Source organism: Mycteria americana, chromosome 4, assembly GCF_035582795.1.
Source record: "Mycteria americana isolate JAX WOST 10 ecotype Jacksonville Zoo and Gardens chromosome 4, USCA_MyAme_1.0, whole genome shotgun sequence".
NCBI classification, from domain to species: Eukaryota; Metazoa; Chordata; class Aves; order Ciconiiformes; family Ciconiidae; genus Mycteria; species Mycteria americana.
In genome coordinates this window covers 31,270,381-31,296,024 of record NC_134368.1, presented here as the reverse complement: position 1 = coordinate 31,296,024, position 25,644 = coordinate 31,270,381, and the positions used below count along the sequence as shown (strand labels likewise).

Below are 25,644 nucleotides of genomic sequence, written 5' to 3'. Positions count from 1 at the left end.
AGAAGTTGAAAAAAAATGTTCAATCCTTAAGATAAATCCTGTCATACAGATTTTTCTGCTCTTTGAAAATCAGCATTTCCAAACAGAAAAATATGATATATAACCTTATTTATTGCCATCTAACCCCAGAAGGACAACAGAAAAATATGGAAGATTGATTTTCACATCTCAGAGTTACCAAGGATAAGTGTTACAAAACACAGTCAAGAGCTACAAGGCCACAGGAAAAATAAACATGCCATAATCTACAAAAGCTTCCCCAGCACATCTGCACAAATTCTTTAATCTGCACAAACAAATGCACTACAACTAAAAATAAACCATCACCTAAAGAAAAATTAGTTTCACTGGGAAATTTGTTAGTTCACCAGGCCACTAACTCACATGCTTGCAGAAGGGTGACGAACAAAGCAACACTTTTTAATTGGCATTTTGTGACATACGGAGAAAGTCACTGATGTAAGATGACAGTTTGAAATAATGGCTATGTCCACTTCAGTTGTTCTTCTATCAGTCTGTGGTGGCATGGGAAGCAATACTCAACAAAAATGAGAGCAACCAACAAAAGTTTACTAAAATTCACCTTAAAAAGATGGTATCTGCCATCGAGAATCTCTGCACTTGGTCTTAGTTCCATAGCATTGTCTTCAGCCTAAGTTAAATAACACATTGCCCATTAAGATACCATACAACTCTTAAGTGATGGGCCACAATCTGAATAACGGTACAGATGCAATCTAGCTGTAGCTAGTCTGTCATACTATCCACACAAATCGCCAGGGAAGCAACACAGGAACACTCTAGGCTCGGGGTGGGGGGTCAGGTGCAAACTGTAACAAACGCACTGAACTGGGCAGAACAAGCTTATGACACGCAAGCAGCTTTACAGGGAAAAAAGCATGTACAATACCACAAAAGTTGTACTAATTACCGTAATTTTATTTGTGGTTGAGGTAACTGGTAAAATTTCAAGACCCATTCGTATTCTCTTTTGTTTCTCACAGTAAGCTTTCCAGGTATCTTCATTGAACCCATAGTTGAAATAATCAGAGAGATCAGCCCCTTTAAATAGAAAAGCATAGGTTTTCAGGACATTACAAAGTTCATCGTTTCTTCACTGAACATACATACACCTCTATTTATAACATCAAAACGGATTAGGTATTGATCTAAAAACATAATACTGAAATGTACAATACTGTCTTACATCAGTAAATATAGAGTATTCATGGCTAAGACTACGAAAACATTAAAATTTAGTCAGAAAGAGTATCTTGCCTGGCATCCTGACTTAGGGATCAAGAGTAGATATTTACAGAATATCATAGGATATTATAACACCCATATCTTTACAATAGGATAATGTAAGATCTACAGGATTGCTGTATGGTCAGTGAAGAACCACTCCTTTTTGCTTATTCCATATTTGACTCCTCATTTAGTTTTGACTCCTAGTTTCATTTGATGCCATGAAGTATTTTTATTGTAAGAGAGACTAGACTTAACTCAAATGCACAGAATATATTTCAAATAGCTAACAGTTCAAACACCATATTATCAAAAGGCTTCTTTTTTCGATTTTGTAGACACTATTTGCATTTTCTAAGCAATATACAAACACTAGAAAAAAAACTATACACAGCAGCAAGATCTACTGCGACTGAAAAAAAAAAACCAACCCCAAACCAAAACCCAACAGTGGTATTGGACAAGTCTAGCCAAATCACTTGAGGCAACCAGACAATTCACACAGGAGACTTATGGAAAACTCATGTGGTACCAGCTGCTTCTTCAAAGCTTAGGGACATCTATGTGTGAACACAAAGAAGTACAAACAGCTACATTTCACCATTCTTCATGCTCAAACCTGCTAGAACTATTTTCCGTTCTGCTTTATCTTCTGTCCTATGGCACAGAGCAATGGCAGTAATCTCCACAGAAATACAGATTTCCAAGGAGAGTTCAGCATACACATGTATTTAAAAAAAAAAAAAAAAAAAAAAGGCATGTCCTACCATCTCCTTTTGCTGACATATGTGCAGGATGTATACTAAGAAACATGGCACACCCACATACTCTGTGGCACAGGACAAAGGCAACAAGTAACTTAGCTGCTTTTTCCAAGTTATATTGTACAGTATCTTCTAGCTATAGGGTAGATAATATCTACATGCAGTAAACAGGAATTATTATTAAAATAACCTACTGAATACCTACATATCAGTTAATGTAAACCAGAGCATTACCTGGCTTTCTCCAAGGTTTATCTTCAAAAGAATCTAAATCTACTTCCAGAAGTGGCACACCATTAATACTCCCTGGTGCATCTAGATCCACCCCTTTAACTTTTGCACCTGTAAAGAAAAGAGTTAGAAAGTTAGAGCCTTCTGTCTCTACCAAATAGAGTTTTAACAGTTGTAACACTCTTAAAGTAGAAATATAAAGTCAGATTTAAATTTATCAAGACATTTTGAAAGTGAAAATTATTTCCTTCATCCAAAACAATCAAACTTTTTTTTGCATTTTTACTAATATTACTGTGTAAATTTTCTTACCAGAAGATCCATAAGCTCGTCCTCCTGTCTTAATATTGAGATTCACAGGTGCCGCTCCATAACTTAAAGAAATTAACAAAGCTGAATTAGACAGAGAAAACTCTTAAAACAGAAGAAAACACAAAACAAGAGTAGCTAGATCCAGAAACAAACTGGACCTAGGCTCAATCGCGATCCTGAATCTCTAGCTTTCCAAGCTGGTAACACTGTAAAAGTAAAGAGATCAGCCTAGGAGGAAGAGAGTGTACCTTTCTATGCTCAGTAGCAACTTCTCCAACTAATAAACAGTTGTGAAGCAAGTCCCAGTCACTCTTCCTGAGTTGAAAGGATAAAGACCTTGATAGAAACAAGAACGGACAGAACCAGAAGAAGAGAGAAAGGAAAAATGCAGTTCATTTAGGGATACAGATGATACTCTGGGAATTAGAGTAAAAACAAAATAAATAAAAAAAAAAAGGGTTTAGACAGATCCTTTTCTCTTTTCATAATTATTCCATTTAATCTGTACAGAAGTGGAAAATACAAGCATTTCTCTACAACGATTGAAAGGCTGTCTGTTTCAATGTACTTCTAGCAATCACCTGTCCTTGTGACCAACAGAAAAGTATGTAACATTTCACTTTCTAAAATATGTGAGAGCTTTCTTCGTAAAAATGCACTCAGAAACCTAGATACTGAACTCATTTGACTACCTTAGGAATTACAGCATTGTTCATTTGGAACATTAAGAGCTAGCTTTCACTACCATTTGCATGCAATGTAGCTTATCCTCACAGGCGTTATCAACCCATAAACATAATGAGATTAGCATATAATTAGAAGGCAGTGTATAGTTTACAGTACCACTTCCATGCAGGTTTACATTTCATTCAAGTGCTACAACAGTGCAAAACTGACACAAAAAAAATTTAACCTTCTGCCATGCTGTATCTGTGCATGACTTTGTCAAACAAATCTTATGGGTTTTTTTAAACAGCAGTTGACTACTACATGAAAAATCATTTAATCCTATAAAAGGAACTTCTTATACTGAAGTTAAAATGAACAGCAATGTTGAGTTTGTTTTAGACTACTGCCCTCCCATGAACTTTCTGTCCAATTTGCCCAGAAAAAAGGTTTTTCAGAAAACAACCAATTCTACATAAAACTTTCTACTCTAATTAGATTTAGGATCATCTGCTCACTGTTTTCTGTATTCATGGAAAGAGCATCAGCAAATCCACTGAGAATATAAATCTAGTTTTGCTTTAGTCTCACAAAATTTGAGGTCACTGCCTACACCACAAGCATACTACAAGTTATTAAAAGCAGACAAATAAAGAACTGAAAGAATTGCTATTTTTTATATTACATTGATTTGCAAAGTTAGTTTAGGATATGAAATACTGAATGTTTAAAAATATTATGTTTCAAAAATGAGTAAATCACCTGCATTCTAAAGTTAAGAACAGAATAATATACATGAGTCAGACCTACCTGCATACCTGTCATAATTCTATTAAGAAATTACACCCTAGTAACTCTGGTTTTAGTAAGCATAAAATCATTAGGATTGCCAAGACAAACAAGCAAACCACTTCCCTCAGAAAACTTCCATGTAATGAAAAATAGTATTTCATAATTTTGGGTAAAATTAACACTGTTCAAAAGTGTTCAGTGAAAAACAAGCCCTTTATCAAGAGAAGAAGGAATATGGGGCAATAACAGTAGCAAAAAATTTCTTGTATGGTACAAATGCCTAAACCATGATCTCAAGAAACTATCTCCAGAGACTGGCAGCTCCATCCTGAAGTACATTAAAATCTTATTTGACAACATCAATAGCAATTGAAACTATAGAGGTCTAATTAGAACTGTATCCACTACAAACAGGACCAAGGACAAATGTTGTCTGTGCTTACCACTCGACCATTTGCAACAAAAATGTCACCATCACAATAACAACCCTAAAAATGCTATGTAACATAGCCATTCCATAATAAAAAACAAGTCCCTACTGTACAAACTTAATACAATTATTTCTCAAAACCTGGAAACAAAATTTAACTCATACAACAGCTCTGCCTTTAAGACATTTCATTAATTTCATTTCACTTTTTTGTTTTCAAGTCACTATCTCATTAAAAACATTGTTAAAGAGCTGAAAAAACCCTAAATTGAGACTAACTATGCATACAATTGGACATTGACAAGTATTAAAGAGCCTGAATTAATAATTAAATGTAATCTTGAAAGTTCCCCCAGTTAATGTTTGCAAATAACTTACCCATACTGTGGAGCTCCTGTTTTAATATCCCCTATGGTGACTTGAACATCATCTTCATCATCATCACTATCACTATCACTGTCATCCTCAGCCTCTGCCACCTTCTACAAAAGAAAAAGTCATTGCTTAGACAAAAAGCAGTCACTTACCTTTACAGTGGAAAAATAATCCAGACAAAACTATCCGATCTAGAAATCTTCAAAAGAAAAAAATTCTCCTTTTCCTAGACCTCAGAACTGAGTAGCATTAACAGTAAATGTAGGAGGCTCATCTGCTGAAATGCTACAAGTATTTGAAACATCTGGATCAAAATAGGGAAGTATCTTTAATACTAAGCTCTGTTTCTGAAACATGACATTTCCTAAATAAGCATAAAACAGTTTCCACTATCTAATATCCTTCTTTCCTCTATCTAGCTTATACACACTGGTTCTACTCTTATCTTGTCACTCAGGAAAGAACTTAAAGATATGCAAGACTAGCTTCTTGCCATTCTCAATTACATATCCAGAGTAATTCAAATAAATGTTTTTCCAGTTGTAGATGAACACTGTGCTTCAGAGAAATCTATTCAGTTCCTAACATCAGTAAACTATATAAAATACTTGAGATTTTTCAGCGAACAGGCTGAAAAAAACAGATACAAGAGCACACTGCGTGCTGTTCTGTCCCACAGCATTCAACCTTGCTGGTAAATAAAATTGTCATGCCAGTTCATACCACGAGTTCATCTAGTCCAGTGTTTTGGGTTTGTTTGGTGTTTTGTTTTGGTTTTCCCCTCCCAGAGACCACAGGGGCGAGAAAAAACAGGGCAAACACATATGATGCTCCTCCTTAATGCTCTTTCAGCTGCTGATTATTATCAGCTCAGGGCATTTCCTAAGCCAGTTATGGTTTGTCTATTTAGTAAGCCCCAATGGATCTTTCTCTCAAGTACTTGTCCAGACTTCCCTTGGACTCATAGAAACTCCCAGCAGCGACACTCTCTTTGGCAAGGAGTTCCATAGCACCGTCTACTGCATGAAGATCCAAACTCTCATTTGTTTTCATCCTGGCTCCTACGACTTTCATTTCACAGTCCCAGTTCTCATATGAAAGGGACTGTGAGGAGTCAATCCTTATTTATAGTCTCCATACATGATTTTGTTAGCCTCCATCATATCCTACATACGCCTGTCTTCCAGGCTGAGAAGACCTTGGTTACTCAGCCATTTCTTGTATGGAAGCTACCTCAATTACTCTTGCTGCTTTTCTTCTCTCAACTTTTTTAAGTTGAAGTAAAGCCTTTACGACATGAGGGGAACAGAACGGCACACAGAATTCAGGGTGGAACTGAACCATGAATTTATGGTATAATAATATCTTCCATTTTGTTCTCTATTCATTTTCTGCTATATCCCAAGGTTTAACTGCTTTTTAGACTCCAGACAGGCACTTAACTGTCAATTTAATGGATCTTTCTACATATCTTAGTGCATGCCCCCTAAGTGGTAACAATCAGCTCAGAGACCACCATTTTATTTGTAAACCTGTTTTTCCTCCCATGAACATCACTCTTCTTTTTCTATACAGAATTTCAATAACCATTTATTAACCAGTCAGTTCTTCACCGATAGTCCTTGCTCTTACTATCTTGAATAACTTTGTAATATCAGAAAACTTGTGATCCCACAACTTACCCCTTTTCCAAGTAATTTATAAACACATTAAACAGCACAGGTTATGCACAACATTCCAGAGAATCCCCACTGGAGGTGACCTTCCTTCACTGTGAAAACCAAACCTTTACTGCTACCCTCTGTTTTCTATCTTTACACATCAATTATCCATGTAGGACTCATCCTATAGCTGCTTAGTTTTCCTAAAATCCTTTGGTGAGGAACTTCTTCAAAAACTTTGTGGAATCCAAGTGAACTTTGTCAACCACATCACTCTTATTCCCATACTTGTTGAAACCTTCAGCAAGAGGCTTAACATACCGAAGCCAAGTTGATTCTGCCCAGGTAGCCTGCAGTTATCCCAGCACAGCTGAGCTGATCTATTATACCGTCTATTAACTTGCCTGGTACATAAATTAGACAAAAATAAGCAGCTGCAGAGAAGATAAGATGCTGGAGTGCAGTTCATCCTTGCTAACAACATTAATATAATTTACATAACAATTAAGAGTCTAATCGAGGAGGGGGGGAAGTCTAGATCAGTATAGATATTCTGTAAATAACAGCTGAAGACAGGAGACAGTCTGCTCCACTGCTGAAAAGTGCAAGTTCACCACCCTCTCACACCAGGCAACCCACACAGTGGAGAGCCATTACAAATGCATCTAAAATAAAATTTTGTCTGGAGCATGTACCTTTTCAACCAAAACCAATTTCACTTATAAACAATGATTGCTTAGTTCCCTCCTCACAGAAATATTCCCCTTTTCTTATTCAACCAACTTGAACACCATCAATTTTCCTAGGTTGCTGCTGACCCTTCATGTACACCTTTTACCATCAAGTTCTCAATTTTATGGACATGTTCTAATGATAGCCTAACAATGCTAGGCTTTATATAGGTGAAAAATACAAAGATATGCAAGTACAAGGAAACTGCACCAATGAGGATTTTCAGAAATACTTTAAAATCAGCAAGTCCAAAAAAGTATACTACTGTCTCCTTGTACCTAACATATTAAATCTACTGCCCACTTACAGTATTAGCATCAGCACAAAAAGCCTTTGGTGCACTTAAAATAAAGAGCTTTTCAGTTTAAACAACTGAAATAAGTTTTTTAAGTTTTTATAAGTTTTTTTTCCCCAACTTTAAATAAGTTGTAATATCTTCCATAAATAAAGTATTGGACTTACTGAAAAAAAACCCAAACTTTTGCAAGGGTCCAGTCCTAAAAACTTGCACAAATATCACGATAATGGTTTCTGCATCACTTAAGAGAATTCTTGCAAGATATAACCTAAAAATCCCAGTGAAGTAAAATTACAATTTTTTGCATAGAACAGATTTAAACTGTTCCCATTCACAGTAAACTGAGGCCTTTTATCAACATTGCAACACTAAATCTCATTTCCTGGTCCTCTCCTTCATCATACTAACACTGAAGTTATAAAACATACAGAACATTGAAGACTACTTCCAAACAAGTCTGTTATGTTGCCTCTGAAAGGCATGTGTAATTAATCTGTTGATCCATATCTCCACATAGTTCTGCAAATTCTGATTGTTTATCACGTTCAAAAAAGAAAAATGGTCAGAGGATTTTATTTTCCTATCAGTGAGGAAAAATAGAGAGAGTATCCTTTCGAAAAGGATGTCTCTGAGAAAAGACAGCTGTCTTGAAGCACCATCTTCCCCCCCCCAAAAAATGGAAGTATTATTCATTTATTTTCTGTTAGATTTTAAAAGTGGGCTGCAGCTGAAAATTGGATTTCCTAATTTAGTAATTTCTACAGAGTTTCTGCAGATAGTGTCAAACACCTTTCAGAAAAAAAAAAAAAAATCTAAGTTGTACACTTAAGCATTAATTCATGTAATTATAAGTCCTAGCCAAATTACGAATACCCCATAAAACAAAACAAATTAAAGCAGTATTTAAAAAAACACATTTAAAACTACCGTTTTCACAACGCCATTTTCTGCAGCTTCCTCTTCATTTCCAGGTGGAGGTGGAGCACTTAAACAAAAACAAACAGGAAAAGATCAAACTAGGTATTTATGCAAATATTGTTTCACGCGGATCAGCTAATGATGAAAAAAGCCTTGCTACATCATTCCAGAAAAGAGCCAAAGCTCCAGCTATCGTCTGCATTAATTAAAAAAAAAAAATTAATTTATTAAAAACTTTCTGGATGAATATAACTTTTTATTAGCAGGATAATATTTAGCTATCATAAATCATACTAACTGGATGTTTGTAGAATAGTTGGAAGTAATAAGGCACTACACCTGGATCCTCATTTGAAATCAAAGTGAGATCTTTCATAATATATGAAGCGGGAATAACAGCTTTTCTTTTTTTTCCCTGCAGACTGACACTCTTCAAAGATATAATGGAAAAAAGCATTTAAATACCCAAAGGTAATGTTGCACTGAATCAAAATTCCCATACCTCCATTGTGAAATTTTCTTCCACCATATGGAATAGCTACAATTCAATGATTAATTCAATTATATTTTAACTGTAGACTGAAAACTGTAAAAATTTTAAAACTACTGGTCCATCTAAAATGACCAGGACTCTCAAATCCATGCAAATAAGCTGTCTCACTGGGCTTATCTACTGCTGTTTCTTACCCAGCAATATTTTAATTTCCACAGTTCCATTAACTGTTAGGATGTTGCACCACAAATAGCAGAGTAAGCAGGGAGCCATTTAGAAACAATATTCTTTCACTGAAAAGATATTTCTGAAATGGAGTGAGCAATTGCCAATTTTTTATTGAATAGAATGATTTTGATCCCGTCTTCTGTTGGCAAAATACCCACTCATGAGCGCTGCACCAAAACCCAATACAGCTCAGGTATGGCCCCAGGATTCAAGCTGGACCATTTCACTTCATTACCTAGTAAAATGACAGACTAGCTACAGAACCTGAATAAAACCTCATGATTTTTGTATATACAAAGAACGCCAAAACTGGGAGGCCAGAGACCAAAACTTTTAACAAGTAAACTGTGACCACGCTTCCCGAGTTACAAACACAACTCATAACATGCATAAGCTACCATTTGTTGTGCTTTTTAGTCCATAACTATGTATTGAGGCAGCCAAATGCCAACCTAGACACTACTGACCAGAAACTAGAGTAAAACACCACTGTTTCTAAAGATCATTTCAGTTGCCATGCAAATAAGTTTCTTAAAAAACAATAATACTGACAAAAGGTGCCAGGTCAAGAAAAGGTAACTGAACACAAGGAATCAATTGATATGGAATAGCTTCCAAATAAAGAGCAAATAACTACTTAGAATACTTTGTCATGGAAAAGAGATGATTGAAGACGAATGCAACAGAGGTCTAGAAAACTGTTAAGCAACATGAAACAACTCTGCTTCTGATACTACAGGAACTAATGGGAATCAAATAATTGCATCTAGTAGCTGCTTCAGAACAATATCATATGTAGTCAAGTGGTGGAAGTCATTACTGCTGTATCATAATGTGCCTGTCAAAAGTTGACATCAGTTCAAAAAAGCAACTGAGCAAGCTTACGCGCAAGGAGTCCACCGAGGGTAACTAAATTCAAGAGTTCTCACTGAAAAAAATCTCTGTTGACTGGAAGCATTTATAGAAAATAACAATGCACGTTTTCTTACATTGGCTTCCCCTTTGTTTAATTTATCTTGACAACCGACAATTTCCATAGTTTACCGTGCTACTTCTTTCATTCAGTATGAGAGACTGAATCCCATTTCCAGTCAGTCCTTGCTACCAAACTCCATCAACTTAGCTAGATTTTCAAAGGAGCACCTTTGTGCTTTCACTCATACAGCTCCTTACAACTCAAGCAGGCTCCCCCAAATACTTCCAAAGGTTTTCCTAAATTTCTTTCAAATACTCTCTTACTAATAAAAAACCCAACCCCAAAATCCTAAGCAGATGTGCTATGTGACCTGCACATCAAACTAGCTGGTAATCTTCCACTGCTTTCTTGAATCCCTCTTTTTGTAACTACATTGTAAACTCTTTGGGAGCCAGACTGTCTTTTAATTTCTAAATTATCTAGAACAAATGAAGTCCTGATCCATTACTAAGACTGCAAAGCACAATGATTACAGAAATAAAAGACCTGTTGGAATTTTGTGAGGGCCTATTGCTGTCCATACAGTTAAAACTTAAAATAACTTTCATATTCAAGTGTCCCAATTTCACAGGTAACACCATTTCACAAAAAAGCCAAGTCATTCTAGCAGACCAAACATATTATCCTAAGGGGATTTTCGAAGACACCAGAGTGTGTTCAGGCACTATGGACTTTCAAGCAGCTGGGAAGAAGAATGCAATGAATACAATTTTTGTGCAGCCACGCTGCAGGACTTGTAGTTGTCAAGATACTCACCTAGCTTTTTCTTCCTCTGGTCTCTCTGCTTCATTTTCATCTACCACAACAGAAAAGAAACACAGTAGTTAAGAATAAAATCTCTTCAATACCAACTGTGACAGGTATTTTGCCATGCAGATTATTAGGCAACTCTTCAGTTTACTGTTGAGACATTTTCATAACGTTTCAATTGTGAAATCAGTTGAGCAGACCCCTGAGCCCTCACAGTGCTCTGTACTGACAGGTCCACCACAGGGGCACGGTTTAGTTTATGGGTTTCATTACGACTTTTATATAAATAAAGTCCCTGAAGTTGTAAAGAAAGTTTATGCATAAAAGGTTAAGGCAGCTTCAGAACTTCAACGCTGGGAGCCCAGGCAGGGGAGTGCTGGGGAGAGGCTCGGCCGCCCCGGGGCTGCGTGTGGGGCAGGAGCGCCATGCGGGCCTCCCGCCGCGGAGGCCCTGCACGCCTCGGCCTGCGCGGCCAGGGCAGAGGCCCCGGGACCTTCAGCGCCTCAGAGACCAGCAGCCGAGCGCCGCGGGGGAGGGGGCAGAGAGCCACCGCCGCGGCGGGGAGGGGGCCGCGCACAGGCCCGGGACGGCACCGCCGGAGGGCTGGCCAGGAGGAGGGGACTGAGCAGCCGCGGGGGTGGCGGGACGGGGGACCCTTTTAAACGGCCGCCGGCCAGCCCGGCTCGGCGGGCAGGTGCGGGCCGCGCTCGGCCACGGGCCGGCCTGGCGAGGCGGCGCACGCCGCGGCCTACCTACCCCCCCCAACCCCTCCCCGCCGCGGCGGCGGGGCAGAGCGCCGGGCCGGCGTGCGGGGGAGGTGGGCTGGGGACGGGGGTCTGGGAAGGTCCGTACCGCCATAGAGCCACTCCTCCTCCTCGTCCCCGGCGGCCCCGCCGACGTCCGCCGACAGCCGCTCCACCTCGCCGGTAGACATGGCCGCCTCCCGCGGGGCGCGAGGGCCCGGGCCCGGCGGTGCCGGGGCCTCCCGCCGCTGGGCAGCACCGCCGCGCCGCCCCGGGCCTCCGCCGTCGCCTCAGGCCGCGACCGGGCGGCGGCCGGGGGGTTGCGAGCGCCCGCCCGGCCCAACGCCACCGCTCGCGGAGGAACCGCCGCCGCCTGCTCGGCGCTTCCCCTCCCCCGCCGAGTGAGTGACACGCACAGGAAGCGGGCCCGGCCCGGCCCCGCGGCGCCCTGGGCACGGGCATGCGGGGGGCGGCCCGGCGGCGCCCGGCCGCGCAGGGAGGGAGGGCGGGCGGACGGCGAGGGGACGTGGTCGGGCGCGGCCCGGCGCCCTCCGCTCCCCCAGGGACCCTCCCGGGCGCGGCCCGGCGCCCTCCGCTCCCCGAGGGGCCCTCCCGGGCCGGGGGCCATGAGTGGGGAGAAGCGGAGGGGCCTCCTGGCTGCCCGCGGGAGGAGCGGGCCGGACCGGAGGGGAAGGTGAGAGCAGCCGTGCGGCCAGGCCGGGCCCAGCCCGGGGGCTGCTCCCCCCGCGGGGCCGGCCCCGCTGCCCGGGCCGGGCTCGCACGGCCGGTCCCCGCTCTGTGCGCTGGCAGGCGCCGGGACTCACCTCGGCTATGCCTTCCTCACCCTCCCGAGGCGCGGCGTGCCTGCGAGAGCCGCCTTTCCCTCCTCTCGGCGGTCCTTGTGCTCTTGTGCATCCCCAGACGCCCCTCCGTCTCCTCAGCAGGGACCACCGGCAGCATGGCCATCTCCTCTAGGGCACCCTCGCCCATCTCCAGAAGCAGGACTTGGCCAAACACACGTACAGTCCAGTGCCGTGCTTCTACTGGCGGCTGATGGCAGCTGCCAAGGGGGAGCGTAACCACAGGATAAACATGCTGCTACTTCTACTAGTACAGCCCTAGCTCTCAGCTCAGGGACTCTCCCAGCTGGAGGTAATATTTTAGGTTTAACAACTCTTTACAGATCTTTTCTTCCCCCTCCACAAATTGCCTGATTTTATTTTTAGCTCCACTAAGAGTTTAACATTCACAGTGTGCTGTGAATGTTCCAGAGTGTAACTATGCATTTCATGAAGAAATTGCTCCGTTTTAAAAGTGGCAGGAAGTAGCAAGCCATTTTTACTGATGATTTTCTCACTTGACATCTGTGAATGCTGCATTAACAACTGCAAGATTCATTAGAAAATTTAAGTACCAACAACTGTCAAAACAAGTTTTGACCAGTTGTGTGTACAAATGGAGTCTTCAGCATCTTAGGTTGTTTGTGAAAACTAAAAAAGGGACCCCTCTTTCACAGCAGGACAGATTGTGAAAAATCAGACCAGAGGGCTTGACTGTATTAGAAACACATCACAAGGGTGGAAGAAGCTTATTCTTTGAATTGCCTGCATAGAGAACCTTGTTTTAAAGTTTCCTATATGGCATGACATTTCACTGGAGTTCACATGAATAAACTACCTTCTCAAAAGGCTTTTTTTTCCCCTGAAATTAAATGCTTCGGTGTCATATACAGATCATGAATTATGTGCTATAATTGGGTAGGTTTTTGTCATGCAGTTCCATTTTTTTTGTACATACAGTAGTGGACTCAGCAAAGGTGTTTTTCACCCAAAACATTTCTAGACACTTGTTTCTCATAAAACAAATTTGTATTGTAGTACCTCTTACTGGGCGTCAGTATCTATCTTCATTTTCATTCCTTTTTTTGTTTACTTGGCCCTTTAGCACACTTATGGCTCACATTAAAGGACGTGGTAGAAATCTAATAGTTTCCTTTGACTTGCAGACACAAGGAAGAAGAAGAAAGAAAATATGTTTGTGGAAAACACCACAAAGAGAAATCAGGAGTAAGTATAGAACATAAAATCTCTTAAAATACATCAACGCAAATCCTCAAAGCAGTTTTCCTCATAGAAACCTTTAAATAGACATCACATTGAGCTGGTGGTCACATAAAAATCCATCTTGAACAGCTTGAGCAGCTTAAACATTGGAAGCTGGTGCAAGAAGGCTACGTCCTGAAAATAGCTGCCAGCCTTCCACCGCTCCTGGGAAGGTCTTTACCCATGTCTGGCTCTGGTTGGACAGAGAGGGTTTCCTGCTGAACCTGCTTCCTGCTTTGCTTCCAAGGACAGAGTGCTGGCCTAGATGGTATTTGAACTTCTGCCCTCAAAGATAAAAAACTCCCACCAGTCCCAGCCTCTGGAAGGGACCTTGCAGTTTGTCCTTACTGCTGCACAGAAGGAGAGCAGCAGTTGGGGCCTGAAAAAAAGGCTTTTCCTGAGGCCCTGAGTAGCTAAAAGGCTGAGGACAGAAGATCTCTTTGTGAGCTGCATAAACATCTGACTCACGGATTACACTCCAGAAACCCACAAGATACCAAGTTTACGGGAACCCTTTAATAAAGTTCTTTTTCTAACACAGTAGTTGTAAATTTGCACATGGGATAAAATAAGCTGTAAAAACTGCTCAGATAATTTTGTTTTGTAATCTAACAACTATGCTTTAAACTAATTAACCTCATTTTGCCTTCTGGCTAGTAATCCTTTTTTTCAACATTGGCATATGCAGAACTAGTTGCAATCTATACAGTATTTATAAACTAAAAAAGCTATTTGTTTCCTTAAAAAAGCATCTGCTGTTTTGACAATATGTCTGAAAAAAAACCCCAACCTTTTAAAAATGGTAACTAAAGAGTTGGACAAGCCATAATATATCTAGCTTTTGTCCATGGCACTCAAGCATAAAGCAAAAGCTCGGAGATACATAATCTCTGAGGTAATTCAGTCTGAGAGGAGGGTAATTCTACTTGTGTATAAACCCAGGGGCCCAGTGATTAACCATCCCCAGTCCTTTCTTGGCATTCATTTTTCAAATCGAAATAGTCGAGGAGGCTATTAACTTACGTATTTTTCTAGTACCATAAAGTTAATATGCCCTAAGGTTAAAATAACAGATTGGGGTTGGAACAGCACAAAGACTTATGTTTGGAAGAGGGAAGAATGCATCAGGGTAGGAATGTGCATGGAGCAGACTGGAAGGAGAGGATTTAATTTCGTTACTGGAAATCTGGTGATTCCACATTATTCATGTTTTTCAGTGTTCTGAAACCAGCTGAACCTGCAAGAGACCTAAGAAGACCAGTTAAGATAGTCGATGAACTAATTAAATCATTTATCTTTTTGTTATTGCTGATAATCCCACTATGTCAGAAAAAGTATCCTACTCACTCTGTACTGAGGAGGTTGCCCAAGTGAAATACTATGTAGAATACAGATTTGCAAGCGAGCCATCCATTCTCTGGGAAGAAGAAACTGTAGATGCATATTATGGCATTTTTTGTAGTTAGCTTTCTAAAGGAGAAATGGAATTAATTTGTCATATGTCTCCAACTGTATATCATAAAAGTTGCATTTATTAAAAGATAATATTTCTTGTTGCTAGCTCATCAACCACTGGATTTGTTAATGCTAACACAAGAAATACAGAATTATAGGACAGGGAACGGCAATGGAAGATTCACCTTTCAGTGCAATGGAAGATTCACCTTTCCAGTGCTGTACATTTAACAAAGTATCGGCAGAACAGTTGTTCTCTCGGTATGACAAAGATACCGATGCAGCACAAAAGAGGTAGTGACATAAACAGTGACACTGAATTGTTTTAACATTCACCAGGAGCAAGACCAAAGAAGCTCCCAGCCTTTTCAGGAAAATGTCAGGCAAAACTGAACCGTCAGTGCTCAGATGTCCCTCCTGGTACTGGCCAGGGCTACAGACTGTAGCAGCTTCTAATACAGACTGTAGATGAGAGAAACATTTTCACGTTTGTCAGAATTTGGCACTGCCAGCGAAAAGAAGAGCCCCCTAGCCTCTCCTCTCAGGAGTGTATCCCTGCTGCTGCTCTCGCGGTGTAACACACCTGGGCGGGAGAACTGGCCGAGGCTAACCCCTGGGGACATCAAGCCCCGGACCGGGTCGCAGGAGCGCTGCGCGGGCAGCCCTTCATCAGAGGCCCAGGCTACAGCGGCTCCTCTGGGGACGGGCGGCCCCTCGGGGGGACACCGCAGCACAGCCCCCGCGGCCGGAGGAAAGGCCTCACCGGCGCCGTCAACCCCGCCAGAGACACCCGGGCCCCGCCGCCTCCCTCGGGCCGCCGCGTCCCCTCAGAGACCCGGCTGCCGGCAGCCAGGGACCCCGCGCGACCCCGCTCCTGTCACGGCAGAGGGACGACACCGCCCCGCCCCTCCCCGCCGGCGGGCAGCCAACCCGCGCCCGCCGCGTCATGCCGCGGCGCCGGCGGCGCGCCGGGCACGTGCAGTGTGTTGTGGCTGTCAGGGCCGCCCGCCGCTGCCGCCATGGCGGTGCCGGTGCCGGAGCTGTGGCGGGTGTGCCGGCAGGCCTGGGAGCCCGTGCTCGCCAGGGCGCGCCGGGCCGTCGTCTTCCTGGACGCGGCGTCCGCCGAGGCGCTGCACTGGGGCGGCGGCGGGGCGGGCGAGCTGCTGGCGGCGGGGGCGCTGGCCGTCAGGGCGCTGCCCGCTGAGGCGGGGGAGGCGGCGGGGGCGGCCCGCGTCGTCTTCGTGGTGAGCGGGACGCTGCGGGGCGGCACAGCCGCCGCCGTGCGCGGCGTGCTGGGCCAGGGCGGCGTGCGGCACTGCGTGCTGGTGTCCGGCGGCGAGGCGGAGGGCGGCGGGCCGGCCGAGCTGGAGGAGACGTTGCGGCGGTGGATGGGCGAGGGCGGCCGCGCCGAGGTGGTGCTGCGGGGCCCGCCGCTCCTGGCGCCCGTCTCGGCGGAGCTCTGTCTGCTGCCCGCCCTGGCGGCGCTCCTCCCGCCTCTGCCCGGCCCCGGCGGGCCCGGCCCCGCGGAGGTCGGGCAGGGTGCCCTGCCCGCCGAGCTGCGGGCGGCGGTGCGGGCCCTGGTGGGCGACCTCGACGCTCTTTTCACCGCCCTGGGCCTGCGGGAGGAGAGCTTCGCCGTGGGGGCCCTCAGCAGGGTCGTCGCCACTGAGCTGGCAAGCTATGCCCCGGCCAGGAACAGGAGGAGGGCGGCCACCAACAAGGCCTCTGTCGTCTTCGTGGACAGAACGTTGGACCTCGCTGGTAAGAAATCCACCGCTGGTGGTGGCTGTCATCCCTGTGGGCCCACATGCACTGCATCGGGAGGGTTCAGATAGTTGCAGGAGCCCTCGTGGCCTGGGAGCACGTGTAACACCATGGCCGTGGTGGTTGCTCACACATCCGTGCTCCCCAGTGGGCCATGGAAGCCAAGAGTGAAGCGGAAACACGTGGGAAACACAAGGGGTTGTTTCTGGCACTTCCACTTTGCTGCAAAATAGAGACCTTAGCTGTGCCTGTGTGGCATCCCAAGGTGTGAAGGAAATGGTCTGCACTTTTCAGACTGTGCCTTGTGGATTACTGCGAAGCATTTCACAGCATATCTAATTGTCACCCTTAGCGTTATACCTGTCTAAATAGATATACATCTATATATACACTTAGCTGTATCTATATGCCTGGAAGTGTTTCTGTATGTGTGTATATATATGTTTTTTATATGCTATGCATTATACTTAGTCTTTAAGTAAAGCAATTACACATGGCTGGTGTTATTAACTTGGAAAACACTATGTTTGAGTGAAAACAATACAGAATTATTTATACAACACTTTCTGGGAAGCACATGAGCATAAGAATGAACGATGTGGTATATTTAATACTGCCAATTAATGCAGAATTGATGCAAAAGTTGAAAAGTGTAGAGAGCGGTGTGAGAGTCCACTGGGAAACTGTCAGAAGGAGAATGTCTAGTATTGTAATCAACCTGCAAGCTTGGTAAGCGAGGTAAAGTCTTTTGAGCTGGTAAGATGTGATATCAAAAGGGCAGAAAGGGAAAGAGTGATTGAACGAGTCACTAGCAAGGTGCTGGGCCAGTGACCCAGAAAAAGTTTGTATCGGCCTCTCACTTCTGGAATAACCATCTTTCAGAGGAAACAGTAAACTCAGAGGATGATTGATATAGGAGTGGCTGCATTCAGTTACCCCATCATATTATTGGTAGACCTGCACACATATACAGTGTGTGGGCCTAGTTCTGTTTGCATTATCTGTAGTCAATAATTCAGGTCATAATTTTGCCACTGCATGTCCCATAGCAAGTACTTGGCACAGTGTTGCACCTGCAGCTCATCTGTTTCCGAATTTTCTTCTGTCTGTTTCCCCCCCCCCCCCCTCAGTTTTGGCTTTGTGTATCCTTGCCCTGTTGTAGGGTTCATAGCTGTCAACCCTGTGCTGAAGAGCAGCTATGGATCTGGGTAGTTAATGCTGTGCTGTGGTTGGGAAGATTGCTGGGGAGAGTGGACTTGGATGAAGAGCCTTGAAATGAAACTGTGAGAGGAGTGCCTGTTTGGGGCAGGAACCAGTGAAACTGGACAAGGATTCATGTACTCAGGTGGTGGGAAGAATTAAAAACAAGAAAAGGAACCAGAAATTGTGGGTGACAGGGAGCTGCTTGACAAGGAGACTGTTGAGGCATGAGGAGAGATAGTTGGTACCAGCTTAAATCTGGGAAGTGAAGTCTGGGATCTTGTACTTCAGTAGGAGAAGGTTTTTCAGAGAAAACATCAGGGCTGTGATGGGGCAGCTTTGGAGGGGATGCATCAAAGCTCTTGGAGTAAGGATGAGAAATTAAAGTATTCATTTTTTTAGGAATATATTCTCTTCAGTATCTGTAACTGAAACCAAGATCCCTTCATGCAACCATTCTTTTGTTACGAACAAATGTCTCTAGAATTCATTGACGGTTTCATTGAAGCCTTCCTATGCTTTGGACATGATACCATACTCTTGCCATCAAGTACAGTGTGAACTTAAAGAAGAAAAATCTAGTGCATTTCAGAGGTAAAGCAGTATAATGGACCTGAATTTAGTGCCACACAATGAGATTCGTTCCATTGGTTTGCTAGAAATTGTAAAAACTACACTAAAAGAACGGCATTTAAGTTGTGAAATCAGGTGTCAAGAAGTGGGAAATGGCAGAATTAAGTTGTACCTGAAACCTTAATTTTCTTAGGTGTATTCAGCCTTTTATATACTCTCTCCCCTGGCCCCCTACCTCCAACTCCACTGCTTGGCCTTCGGGTGAATGAGTCTGTTGAATTTCAGCCTTACACTTTGTAAAAGCTAAAGCTTCCTATCTGCAAGTTTCCGGCTTGGTATTGGCAACTGCGCCACTGGATTTTTTTTTTTTTTTTAAGCTATGATATGTATTTGCAGTGTAAAATAAATAATTTTTTTTTCAAATAACAGCTTGGTGCAGGTGGAAGTTTTTGAGGTAGACTTTCTCATTTGCAGCTCATTTCAAACAACTTTTTAAATCTCCCCTCTCTAAAGATGAAAGATTTTGGATTTGATTTGTAAATGTCGTCTTGATAGCTGAATCTTGTCCAACATGTGGGCTGCAGATATGAGAAATGGTTATGTATCCATGAATTATGAGAATGCTTTCATATTCCAAGCACTTCCACAAAAACCTGGAAGTTCATTACGGGTGGGGCCTGGGCTACTCTCTGGTTAAGTCAGGCTACTGCTTCAAACCAGGTGACTTTGAATCACTCTGAATAGGCTATCAGGAGGCAAATATTTTCTAACTTGAAGACCTGGATGGAATACAGCTTTAGGTAGCTCTAAATGATGTCTAAAGGAGTTGCACTAACAGATGTCTTATTTTTGGCTCGAGTTCCATTCTTATCTAGAGCAAACAAGATGTTAGGCTAGAATAACAGATAGTTTTCAGTAATACCAATTGATTTCTAATAGTAAAACTCAAAATGTCTCAAAAGTGCTTTTTGTGGTGCTGCAATTGCAAACAACTGAACTAAGGGAAAATACTGGTACTTAAATAAATATTAAGAACTTTCCACTTTAAAGAACACACTAAAGAAGTATTAAATACATTTTGGTAAAGAACTTCTGGTGCCAGTGTCAATAAACTGTATTATCTTTGTTGTGATAATTATTAAAAAAAAAAAATTAGTCACATATAAAATGGCACATTTTTCTATCAAAAAAATCAGAAGGCACCTTGAAAGCTGACTGGGTAAGCTTTCTAGGTTCCATGAAGCAAAGAATCTCTTCTGAGCTATTACTTTAAAATTTGGATTGAGCTCTACTGAATACTTTTTATAATTTTTTTTTTGTGTATGTTCAGCATTACTTATTCATGCTGTATTTAATGAATAGAGAGGAAAATACTGAATTAGGCTAAATAATTATTTTTGTCCTGTATGGTGTTACATTCAGCTGAGCTGTAACAGGGATCTTCTTTTTATGGCCTTTGCTGCCCTCGCTGCAGTGGCATGGCTTCAACTGGGGATGGCATGGATACTGCCTATCCCTGCAGTGTAGGCTCTTGGGGATATAGTAGTGCCCCAGAAGGTGGGATGTGTGTTTATGCCCTGGGGAGATCCCAGGCTTAGTGCTTTGTGCTCACTTCTTGAATTCTGATTGTATAAAACTTTGTTACTGGTGCTGTCCTTAATCTGTATGTATGTGTAGTGCTGCTTTTGTTTGCCTACTTTATTGTTCTGAAGTTCACTACCTTTGCTTTAAAAAGCAGAATAAATCCTCCCAGCTAGAGTGGTGCTGTGATAAGTGACACTGGTTAAAGTCAGAGCTAACTTTGGCACCTTAATTGCTCTTTATTTTTTTCCTCTAATATTTGTGCCCCTAAATATTTGCATTGTGATACCATATTGTAACTCCGTGCTCCTTCCATGTGTTTCCTAGTCACCACCTTGCCAGCATTCACACCTTCTATGACGTGGTTTTTCTGGCTTCCCAGATTTCCTTTTTCATTAGTAAGCTCGCTGATACCTTTCAGATATTGGTGTTCAGAACAGCTTGATGCGTTTCTCTTTCCAGTCTCTTGGTGCTTTGCAGCATTTGGGTTGTGGGCTGTTGTAAGCGCAGGGAATAGTGAGATCTCACCCACTGGTATGTGCAGGTGATTTTGAAATGCAATACAGTGAGTAAAAGACAGAGAAGAATGAATAGCAGGGGGATGCCTGTGCAGTTAATGTATAGCTTTGAATAATAACTTTTGTATGAGTGTTGTTGAAGCTGGATATTTCAGTGCCATCAGCAACAGCAGTTTTATCTTCCTCTAGCACTTTTGCATGTATTGGTCTAAATCACAGGAATGTTTCCCCACAGCCAAGGCTGCAAACTCAAGTTTAACTTTCTATATCATCTCCCTCACTGTCAGCCAGGCATCTTCTTTGCATCACACTGTTGTGCTGGTTGTAATGTTTTCAGCCTTTTAACAGATACAAAAAGCACTGTTCAGGCACTCATCAATGAAGCGTAGATACCATTCCCTTTCAGTTCCTGGGAGCAGCCACAGCGACAAGAAAGTCGTGGCGTGCCTTAATCATCCTACCGCATAATCCCATTTATAGAGGAGGATGAGAGTGAAAACTAATGTAGGCCCATGCCTTTCTGGTAAAGTCTGGCTCTGACTAATATCTATATTTGATTATTTTTGTTTTAAACTGTTTGTAATTGTCTGTCTATTTCTTTCATTATTTCTGTCATGTTTCTGATTTGGAGCGCTTTACTTGTGCTCTCTTTGATTGCAGCATCTTCCAAGTTGACGCATTGTTGGATTGATACTAATGTCTTTTTAAAGGAAACAAAACCATGTTTTTTTTCTTCCTTACCATATAAGCTGAGGCTTTGAAAGCATAAATACTGAGGCCTGTGGAGTAGAGTAGTTCCTTTTTTATGAACCAGGCTGGGGGTTTGATGCAGGAGGCAACTGATGCTTAAATTATTCTGGTTACTTGAGGTTGTAGACTGCAGCTGTGAGGCATGATGGCAGCTGCAAATATTCAAGTGGTGTCAACTCAGTACTGTGGGTCAGGGTGCAGCCTCTGCTGTGGCGTGGTTTGTAAAGATTTTGCTATTGTGGAATAGGCACACAATTTTTTATAATAGGTTTTTAAATGCTTCAGATATTAAATTCGTTATAGAGGCTTTACAGAGATAAGCAAACAAATGGAATGAGTTTTGCCTATTTAAAGAAAACGGCAGGTGGCTAGGTCAGTGCAGGGGACTTGGAAATTACATGAGCCTTGAGCAGATGCTTAAGTGTTTCTTATCTCCAAATTTACTAGTCTTTACATATGTTGCAATAGCTGGCTGTGAGAGATGGGGAGTCTTATATTTCTATGGCAGCACTCTGGTGCTGCTGTGCTTGGCTGTGGGCTTCCTTGCTCCTACTGCTGGGCTACAAGTTTTTTGGTTTTTTTGGAGGAGCGGAGGTTGTGCATTTGGTTTTTTGTTTGTTTGGGGTTTTTGTTTTGTTTTGTTTTTAGATTCAATAGCCAGCATAGTGGGACAGATAACTGACTACTTTGATGTTCCATCATCTGTACAAAGGAGAACCTAGATCTGTCTTTTGGCAAGGTAGAAGGGTGCTCTAGTTTGCCTTGAATGCTGCACAATCGTTCCTGGGAACGTACAGGCTACTTTCCAGCACTGTGTAACAAGGTCAGCTTAAGCCAACGCTGGATGAAATAATATGGCAAAATACTGATAAGCTTTGCAACTGAAGCTCCAAATATCCAGCTTCTGTCAAGGGAATAGGTGTAAACATTTCTGCCTTCTGATATTTTAAACCCTACTCTCACAGAGGTGATGCATTGCCTAAGAAAGTTGCATCATAGGAATTGTCCCACTGGAGTCCTTTAGTGTAAAGTCTTCCTAGTGGTGATCTGATTCAGAAAAGCATTGGGTGGCTGTGCAGTGTTGAAACATCATGAAAATTGAGATGGGTTTGTCCATGTATCTGTCCAAAATCACCAGTCCTGAACTAATCTACAAAGTAGTTAAAACAGCAGATGTTAAGAAAGCTTGAGAGTAGGGGTAAGATGTGCCTTGCATACTGTTTTGGTGCACACCGATTTATATTTAGAATTTGATTGAAGGAAAAGCCCCCAGTAGAAATGAGTTGCATTAGTTGTTGGCCAGTGAGCAATGCCTTTGTAGGACAACTGCTTGCTAATTCAAGCTCCTCATATTTAGCAACTGACTCTAAAGTCTTCCCATTGCCCAAGCTCTCACGTTGCTTCTGTAATATGCAATTGCCCCTTAAATCTGCTTTTTTTGTTTGTTTTGGTTTTGAACCAGACAGTAGAACCAGTAGGAGAACATAAGAATTGGAGTACAAATGGTGTGATATAGGGCTGGTAATGGGCTTAGGAAAATATTTTCTTGTATGCATGTCATTGATGCCTTTTTAGGGGGAGGTGGGGTGTAGTTAATGAGTTCCTGGCTGCTGTTAAAGGATCCATTGGCCGACTTTGCCAATTGTGCCAGCTACAACCCGTATCAAATGTCACATATTTCAGTTTGTAACTCTTAATAGAAGACAAAGTAAAATTAGATACATGCAGCGTGATACATAAGATTTCCTGTATCCTCAAGGCTGGATATTAGCCTGGCTTGACGACTCCTATTTTGCATTGGTCAAATAACTTTTCCTTGTCACTTTAACACCCGATCTGTGTGCATGTTGGCAGCATTAAAGCTACCAGCTGCCTTGAACACCATTGGTCATGAGAAACTGCTGAGCAGCCTGTTGACTGTCCTCAACAGTGATGAGAAGAGGGGACGGAAACCAGTCCCATGCACCCTGCTGCAGTCAGTCAGATTGCAAAGCAACTCCCTGTGATTTCCTGTCCCAGTCTCATGAGGTTTAATTGTCTTTCCAGCCTTGGTTGGTTTGCATAGTTGGTCAGGGGTGATAGGGATTTTTAAAAGCTCCAGGAGATGTTTTCTGATTGATTCGATGAGGCAGACCAAAAGCCATTAGCGCCTGTGGACCAGTGGGAATCTCCAAGAGGTAGCAGTTGTGGGAAGGAGACTGAGATGGCACTTGCTAATTGTGGAAGCAACCTAAATACATTGAGACTTTCCCCCTCTGCCGAGGAGAAAGGAGGGGTGTTAATAATTAACGTGGGTTTATTTGCATTCGAGGTGTTTCCAGTCTAGCTAAATGTCTTGTCTAGCTAAACGTTGCTCGCGTGCAGCAAGTGTGGAGAGATAGACATTGCTTCCAGTACGTGGGGGTGGAGGTTCGGAAGATTACCATCTGTTTTCCATGTCTGTAACTTTGCGAGTGTTGATAACTGCAGTGTGGCTGACAAGTGACTGCCCTAGTAAGAAGAATGTAGGGATTTTGGCGAACAGATGGCTTAGGGAGTCGCAAAGACAACCCAGCTCGTTTCGTCTGTACTTCAGTGGTCTAAATGTGTCTGGGGATGGTAGAAAGGAAAGTTGCTGTCATTCTGAGACTATTACAATCTCTGGTGAAACAAATTGGTAATCTCAATCCAGCTGAGCGGCCAGGTGTCCACATTGCAGTACCACCACGTGCTGGACACGTGTGCCTTCCTTGCCTTCTGTGGATAGAGGCATTGCCCTCATGGAGTTTGACTTTACTTTTCTCCTCCTTTTTCATCCTTGCTTCTCTATTTGACTTCTACTCCAATTTGGAATAGTTGATAAACCATGAGGTAGTTTTACAACGTGGATACATGGCTGCTGTAGACTTGCTGCAGACAACCCTCTGCTTACCCAAGAGCAGTTAATAATCTGACCCCATTAATGTTCTTGATGTAAGGGCCCTGTTTGGATTTATGGAGCATGTGAAGCTGACTTCACCTGTTGAAACAGATCTCTGTCTTTGGAAATATTCAGAAGTGAGAACAAGTAGGGAGCCACATGGACAGACTTTGATGGAGTGGGACCATAGCCTAAAAGATCTTTTTTCTGCCTCTCAAAGGTGGCTTCAGAAGTCCCCTTTCTCCTGTAAGTAAAGCCAGGAGAACGAAGCTCAGCGCTGGTGTCCAGCCCTGTGGTGATAGCTGAACCGTAGCTAAAGTGGCGGAATACAAATACCTTTGACTTGTTCCTGACTTAAAGGCAATAAAGTTTCTGGTCCCCCTCTCCAACTTTTTAATCTGTAGTCTGTGTTACGTTTTTCTGCTTTGGTTTGGCTCACAGTCTTACAAAATATTAAGTTGGTTGTGGTGCCTGTGTTGAGAGTTGGTCAATGGAAAGGAGCATGTGTGTTTGAAATCAAGAGAATTGAAGAAAACGTGCCAGCTGGAATTCAGAGTTCCTCTTGGAACATGGTCAAATAGACATTTTATACTATGTAACTTGGGTTGTTTTAGTCTTTTCATGTTAGTTTCACCTGTGCTGCCCTCAGTCCATGTAGGAGAGATGAGCTTGACAGTGGCATGTTGTTGGTAATTGTTTATTTTAATATTATGCCGGCCTATCTGGGTAGCTACATATGCAACCTGCATACAGCCTCTTTAAGCCCAGTCCTGTTAGTTTAGAAAAGTATAGTTTGCATGTGTGCATGTATATATAAATGTTTGCCTGCCTTTTTTTTAGTAACGATTGCAAATCTTGTTTAACTAATAACTTTCTTATGCAAAGAGAAATATTTTGCATATTTAAGTGCAAAATCAGTGAATATCTACTAGCTGTAAAGCAAAGTCTAATTTATGCCTTTTAAATGAATCTTTCTGAAATGTTATCAAGAGTTTTAACTTCAGACATTGCAGAAATTGATTTTACTTTTGTAGCAAAATATCTTTGAAAAGCTAATTGTGGTCTTGATGTTGTGACTATGAGCATCCTTCTTTGCAGAACATGTGGTGGTTATTTTGCTCTCAGTTCCTTGTGGGTGGGTTTTTTCTTTTTTTTTTTTTTCTCCTTCTAGTTAGGTACCTGACA

The 25,644-nt window shown here is 42.6% G+C and overlaps 2 protein-coding genes and 1 long non-coding RNA gene across 8 annotated transcripts in view; 2 read left to right on the top strand and 1 right to left on the bottom strand.

Moving 5' to 3' along the window:
- FIP1L1 (factor interacting with PAPOLA and CPSF1) overlaps nucleotides 1-11,946 on the bottom strand; it is a 46,979-nt gene extending 35,033 nt beyond the window's left edge. For 4 of the 6 annotated variants that reach the window (XM_075500067.1, XM_075500068.1, XM_075500070.1 and 1 more), the window contains exons 1-8: nucleotides 11,727-11,946; nucleotides 10,881-10,920; nucleotides 8,437-8,494; nucleotides 4,822-4,925; nucleotides 2,556-2,617; nucleotides 2,247-2,354; nucleotides 932-1,062; nucleotides 584-652 (exon numbers count right to left, since the gene is read on the bottom strand). In XM_075500067.1, coding sequence (XP_075356182.1) covers nucleotides 584-652; nucleotides 932-1,062; nucleotides 2,247-2,354; nucleotides 2,556-2,617; nucleotides 4,822-4,925; nucleotides 8,437-8,494; nucleotides 10,881-10,920; nucleotides 11,727-11,808 — 654 coding nt within the window. In that variant the 5' untranslated portion in view covers nucleotides 11,809-11,946. The remainder of the gene's footprint in view (nucleotides 1-583; nucleotides 653-931; nucleotides 1,063-2,246; nucleotides 2,355-2,555; nucleotides 2,618-4,821; nucleotides 4,926-8,436; nucleotides 8,495-10,880; nucleotides 10,921-11,726) is intronic. The other 2 variants (XM_075500069.1, XM_075500072.1) reach the window with 1 other exon arrangement.
- A 560-nt stretch (nucleotides 11,947-12,506) lies between these two features.
- On the top strand, nucleotides 12,507-14,304 carry LOC142409060 (uncharacterized). Its single transcript, XR_012775500.1, has 2 exons — nucleotides 12,507-12,769; nucleotides 13,623-14,304. It is a non-coding gene; the product is annotated as an uncharacterized LOC142409060 (long non-coding RNA).
- A 1,518-nt stretch (nucleotides 14,305-15,822) lies between these two features.
- The window catches only part of SCFD2 (sec1 family domain containing 2), a 207,591-nt gene continuing 197,769 nt past the window's right edge, over nucleotides 15,823-25,644 (top strand). The window contains exon 1 of the mRNA XM_075500066.1: nucleotides 15,823-16,935. Coding sequence (XP_075356181.1) covers nucleotides 16,194-16,935 — 742 coding nt within the window. The 5' untranslated portion in view covers nucleotides 15,823-16,193. The remainder of the gene's footprint in view (nucleotides 16,936-25,644) is intronic.